The sequence below is a fragment of the Ostrea edulis genome, chromosome 2 (genome assembly GCF_947568905.1).
Source record: "Ostrea edulis chromosome 2, xbOstEdul1.1, whole genome shotgun sequence".
Classification (NCBI taxonomy): domain Eukaryota; kingdom Metazoa; phylum Mollusca; class Bivalvia; order Ostreida; family Ostreidae; genus Ostrea; species Ostrea edulis.
The window spans coordinates 24,149,058-24,155,851 of record NC_079165.1 but is presented as its reverse complement, the minus strand read 5'-3'; the positions used below and the strand labels follow the sequence as shown (position 1 = coordinate 24,155,851).

General features: G+C 35.3%; 1 protein-coding gene across 1 annotated transcript; it reads left to right on the top strand.

Moving 5' to 3' along the window:
- Positions 1–1,031: 1,031 nt before the first annotated feature.
- On the top strand, positions 1,032–6,442 carry LOC125679573 (39S ribosomal protein L41, mitochondrial-like). The gene is made up of 3 exons (XM_048918888.2): positions 1,032–1,297; positions 3,483–3,583; positions 6,014–6,442. Exons 1-3 carry the CDS (start codon positions 1,096–1,098, stop codon positions 6,176–6,178), a joined length of 468 nt encoding a protein of 155 aa, XP_048774845.2. The 5' UTR covers positions 1,032–1,095; the 3' UTR covers positions 6,179–6,442.
- Positions 6,443–6,794: the final 352 nt, after the last annotated feature.

Here is a 6,794-nt window from a genome sequence, read left to right as displayed (position 1 = left end):
GGGAAATCGGAATCATCAGCCATACGTGGGTCTCCCAGAGCCTTCAGATGTTGGTGTGTTGCAAGTCTCACATTGCGGTTCCGTGACGGTTCGGGGGGGGGGGGGGGAGGGGGATCAGCAATTAACCAATGCTGTGCATACGGCAGAACTCCAGGAGATTGTATCGGGATAGTAAGTTAAGGAAGGATGACACATCGTCATAATGGCTGACTTCACGAAACACAAATGGATAAATATAGATGTCAGTAACTACATGTAGTCTTTGTCCTTTGAAATCTAATCACCTGGATGGATAGCTCAGCGGACTAATGTGCGACTGCTGAACTGTAGATTGTGGTTCGAGTCTAGTAGGGATTTTGATTTTTCCAAGTTATTTCTACTTAAACTCATTTTGCTACATATGTTTTCTTTTTTACTAAACACCCCCAGGTATTAGGTAAATTTTAATGTATTCAGTTTCAAAATATTATTGTAAGGGGTGAATTCAGAAAATTTTCGAAGGGGAGGGGGCTAGGCGATTGTGATCCAAGTTTGTACCTTTACCGCCCCCAACAAAGGGCGGGGTCTAGACACCCAACATGGCAAAAATTTACCTTTTTTTTAAAAATTAATGTTCAATCAAAATGGGTTCGTAACCACATAACCCTCTCTTAGATCCTCCATAACCCCCTCTAGATCATCCATTGATTGTATATATACGATATTGACGCAATTTTCTTACAGTTTTGTTTTTTATGTTATTGAAAAACAATGCTTCGTGATAGGTAGATCTATTCCAGTTCAGCTTGTTCCATAGAGTTAGCTTTTCACGGACCGTCGAGAGTTTTATGAAACTGAGTCTGGAAATTCTTAGATTAGAGTTACATGAAATGGCAAAATAAAATACTGATAATCAAAATTAGAAGTTAGCTTGTATTCATTTAAAATCGAAATAGCACAGCACACAACACAAGACAGTCCACACGTTCCATTGAACTTGTTATATCCAGATTCCGGAATAGATTCATTCGTCCGACTAAACTCTTCTTCATATTTGGCGAAAGGCATTTCCTCGTTGAGGTCATCATCATCACATTGACTGACCGCATAACAACAATGAATCGAAATCTTCTTTGTATTCACTGTTTGCGGAGAAGCTTTAGCACCACACCACAGGTCTACGTGCAGAAACCACGCTTATGGCCTGCCAAGCGAAGCAGACGGCCATTTGATGAACGATATCCCGTGTCTGCCAAACACGTGAACGATAAGAGACTAGGTGGAAGCAAAGAACTGGCCAAGAAAATGGCCCTGCATTGTGAGTTTTCAACTTTATCGTCCTATTCTTCATTATAGCGAGATGTTGATTACACTATCATGCTTTATTCCTGTATTTTGTATTTTAGTTTGGTGAGACGTTATTGTAAAGATTTTGACATTTTCTGAGAGTTATCTTTCTTACTGTTGGTATATGATAGTTTGTGTCAATCGAGAGGTTTATTTATTGGACATGGGTATACACAGGTAAAATTGCAACATTTGTTCACCATATGATAATAAAATCATACGTTAAACTTATGTTTAACATGAATATCCACTCCTATTTTAAACCTGTTTACCTGTGTATGATTGCAGTCGGGTCCCCAGGAGAGTAGCATACCGTGGAATCATTTTAATTCGTGGGGGCCATCGTTCATGGTTAAGCAAAATTTTGCTGGTTCGTGGGGATTTAATTTCATGGGTAAGCAATACGATGTCACTAGGAGAGATAACTCTACTTGGTTTAAAAAATGTTCGAGGACACTTAAATTCATGAGTAAGAGTGACCCACGAAATCCACGAACATCAATCCCCCACGAACAATGATGATTCCACAGTATATTATAGTAGTCATGGGTTTTTGTTTTTTTTTACTGTTCAGTGGTATATGTACATGTATATTGATAGATCTACAAACAGATTTGCCATGGGATCATTAATAGATGAACTATATTTTCCACATTTCTTGGTCAAGGGACCCAGTTGAAATCTTTAAGTATTGTTTATAATTTGTATTCAGTGTCTCATTCTTCAAAAATCATACATAGGCAAAAGGTTTTCTTTGTTAAACTTGCATCCATTGCGAATCCTTGTTCTTCCTATTTAATTGCATTAATTGTTAAAGCTGATTACGCATAAATCAATGCAAACTTCTATGAATTTATATCCTCCATAATCCGAACAAAAAGTAGACAAAGATTCGTACAAGTTTAACTTCCTTTGGAAAGTCTGTAATGATGCATAAAGGCTGCTAAACATAATGGTTTTCCTTTAATTTTTATTCAATTAATATATTGCCAGTATGTACTCCATTTGTGAAAATCTGTAATAAAACAATTAAGTATCATTATTGTAATGCCAATTGCCCAGAGACAATTCAAAGCAGTTTGTCAATCCACATGTACAGAGATTTATTACAAGATCTACATCAGTTATCATTTCATAGGTTTATCATATGGATTTACAGTCACTTAGATTTCATATGAATTACTGTGAATTAACAAAACCAACAATTGTTCAATGATGAATTGATATACAGGTATTTACATACACTCTGTTTTTCCCTCATTGTTGTTAACAATTGAAAGTAAATGTTATTTTTTCATTTACTCTCATATTTTGCAGGGATGTAAAGTACTAGCAAAAGGGTCATCACAATTTTGATATGATATTTTTAATATTATTGATTGTGATATCACAGTGGAAAATATTGAAAAGTGATGCTTGTTTCATTTTTCAAATGCTAAATAGCAAAACAAAGTACAGTCAACATGGCAATATAACATTGTATGCAACAAGGTAAATATGATGGAAAATGCCAATATTAGAAATGTCTCAGTTTTTGGAAGTATATGAGATGATATGCCCAGAGCCATCATTCAATATGACGGTGTGAAGAGGCTTACGGTTTATCATCTTGTATACCTTCAGAATCTGAGACTACCTGAGCAGGTGTACAAATAATTCAAACTATCTCTAAACTGTTTGCAATACATAATCATAGACTGCACCAAGCATATTGTGCTCAGATAATACAGTCGTCCAAAAAAGTATTAACTCTTCTGCACTGACAAACAAAAAGAGTTATTGTCCTTAAAGTTTCAAAAGGTTTGAGAGTGACCAATTTACAGATATATTACCTATACACATATGTATGTCTGTCAGTTATCATTGTACAATCATTTGTGTATAACTGAGTTTGCAAATTACCATGTGCTTCCCCTTTATTATATACATGTATCCCCATCACACATACAAACAGCAGAGACAGTTTTTTCTCATATTTGAAATTTGTGGAAGACAAAAGCGATATAACATTTTATGCTCCGAATAAGGAAGCCTCTATGACATAGTCGCAAGTTTCTGTATGAGGATGTTTATGACAATTAGGTCACTACTGATGAAACATTGGTGAATGTTGATACAATACATGTATGCATGAACTTCATATGTTTATTTTTTAGATGTTCAGCCAACAGGGTTTGTCCATATGAAATACAAACGCTTTTTTCGAGTAAAGGAAATGACTCCTGAACTTGTTGTACCCGATCTCACCGACTGCCAGGTCAGATTTGTCTTCTATGATCCGTATCAAATTGTGTGTTATTTAATAAAGCTTAAAGGGGCATTAGCTGTGAAAGTAATGGCAACCATTTTTTTCTCAAAATCTCTCAGTGGCGTAGAAATACATATTAATGACTATTATAAACATTTATTTTGTACATAAACAAGAGAAACCTAATAAAACTACGTTAGGTAACGATTTTTAAGGTAAAAAAATATATATAAGGAAGAATTATTGTCTTGCAAGACAATAATTATTTAATCAACAAAATTACACATTCATGTGCCTGCTTTGAAGTTAAAAAGTGTTTGAAATAATTAAATATTGCATGGTGTTATTACTGACATATATAATACAGAGCAATTTTCATTGAATTCAGTTTTTGGTGACAAAATGACAGCCAATGCCCCTTTAAGGAAAAAATTCAAAGGCAGAAAATCAATCATACACCAAAATCATACAGCATTTTTGTTGATATTTTGTTGTGGCATTATTAAGATCAGTTTCAGAAACATGTACATAAACATGTAGAATGAAGCTTCAAATTCAATTATGACCGTGAACAGATAGTTAGAAAATTAGTTAAGCATTAATTGCAGTTACTTACTGGCGATGATTGTTTGACCCAATCTTACTCTGCATGTTTGAATCCCTACAGAAACCAATAATTTGTTTTGTTTCTGAAATTGTCTATGAATCTGCATTTGGTCAATATAACACATTGTAACATCAAAGGTCAGAGCCCTGACTTAGGAAAAGGTATGTGGATTCTAATTGAATTCCTTTTCTACCTACAGACCTGAATCTTCACACACATCCTCCCTATATCAGAATGTGTCATGCATAGTATCATAAAGTAGTCAAAGGTCAAGGTCAGGTGGCTCAACAGACGGAAAATGGTTTCCGGACTCTAGTCATCAAAAGTCAAAGTTTGCAAAATCATACTTCTGGGGTCTGCAGTGGAAATCCACTTACCATATACCACTGAACATAGGAGTGAGTGCTCACACACTGCATTCCTGTACTGGCAGAGGAGGGTGTGCCAAATTCATTGGGGGGGGGGGGGTCAAATCTGTGCAAAATATTATGTACCAGTACTATTTGATGTAGAAATTGTAAAATAGATATAGGATAAAGGTGAGGTGTAAAACATGTTTCATTACGTATATTTTCAAGTTTTGATTTCCTAGCAATGTCCAATATGTGCTTGATTTGTTCAACCTGTACCAAGATGGCTGTAAGTGTGGATTGGGGACCCTCTAAACACTAATCTATTTTTCAAGAACCAATGTATAGCTTTTTAATAGAGATCATTAATTTTCATTTTCTAAATTATCTTTATAACTATAACTCTCTAGGGGAACATTTGGATAGATCAGAGAGCTACATATCCACTTCTTATAAAAACATTCGAGTTAATGTATGGATGAACATTTTCTTAACACATTCAGGTGTTGTATCTCTCCGAGTTTTACATCGCCGTCCCTAGATATTAATGAAATATAAAAAGAATTCTGAACTTATTCTTCCCAGAGAACTAAAATCTACAGCTAGACTGAAATTTGAAAGAAAGAAAGAAAATAATCAAACAAATCCATAAAATTAAATCACAATTTCCCTCTTCTGAAAGAAATTTTGGAGGAGGATTTGTCACAATCCTGTCCTGTTAGTGTAAACATGATTGCTCAGTCCTAAGAACAGCCAAGGTAGTTTTTGAGATAATCCACGGAGAGGGATTGAAAATATTATTCCCAATATGTTTATCTAACATTTGGTGAAGAGGCAATTATCTTGTTTAGGTATCATGGTATATTACGCAAACAGAATTTATTCCCCATGTATGATCCGATAATGAACTGAATATTTATGATTTTACACATTCACGTGTTACAAGTTTCATAGAACATCTGGTCATGTTCGATGCTGTGTCGGTGGGGATGATAAAGACAATAGAAATATCACGTTATTTAGTACAGGGTTTACAAATGATAATTGAAATAGAATGTATTTAAAACTGCCGGGGTAATAGCATACTTTATTAGTCCTTACGTGATCTGCCCCCCGTAGACAAATTGGACGTTTTTCATTGAAATATACATGTGCATAGCAAGGGTTTTTTTTTAATATAAAAAAAATATCTATCAAGAACATTTATTTTAGATAGACAGCCTCCTTCTCAGTATCAGGCGAAACTGTAAACATCCAAGATAAATAGAGATTTAAAAAGGAAACCTCTCGTGGCACACCTGGTGTCTCGGTGTTAGTTGGAGCAATATCTCTCGCATAGAGTATTTATTTTTGTACTTAATCATGCTTTGTTATTCTGGTAACCTTGGTAACAAGCGTTTTGTGGTCGCAATTGGTAAGGAACTCTGTGTAGTTAATACCTGTTGTGTCGCCTTTAAGTGAATCTTTGTTTGATATCAACAGCTGAAGCCATATGTGCCTTATGACACAAAAGCTATCACGCAGGAGAAGTTCACGGCGCAGGATCTCTTCAATACTTGTTATGCCAAGGACATCAGCGAGAAATTCAAGGAGGGGGAATATGTTGTGGAAAATGACGAACTTGTCAAAAAGCCCTCATCGTCCTGATCATTAAATATGGATGGTTTCCATATGTCTCCTGTCGTAGCGCGGGGTATAAATGTTCGCTGTAACTGAATCAGACAGGCGTCACGATAACCATCAAGGTGTATCTATGACGTCATCACATGACCTTTGACCAGCAGGAATCATGTCCATATCGTGTGTCTGTGACTTGGTTGTTTTTGTTTTTTTAGGGTTTTTTGTTGTTGTTGGTACATTGTACACAATGCTGACTTTATGAAGTATGCGAATAAATTTGATTTTCTGGGAGTGATTGTCAATTTTATTAAATGATGTAAAAATGCAGCAGACTTCAGAGAATTGTGATGGATGATCTATGTATATGAATCCATCTAAATGTTGAACTATATATTTTATTTTTTGTAATTGACACTGAATCAATTTAAAACAATGTATTATTCAGGACGTCCTGGGTATATATTTACAAATGTTCGAGCATAGAGACTATCACATCGTACCCAGTGATAGGTTAGATGTGTGTGGTAGATTACCCATCAGCATCCGGTTTCCATAGGTCTGTACAATTTAGTTCTTCACTATACCTAAACAAACACGTATCCGCTTTATATGTCCTTGTATGCTTATCGGATGTAGTACAGTT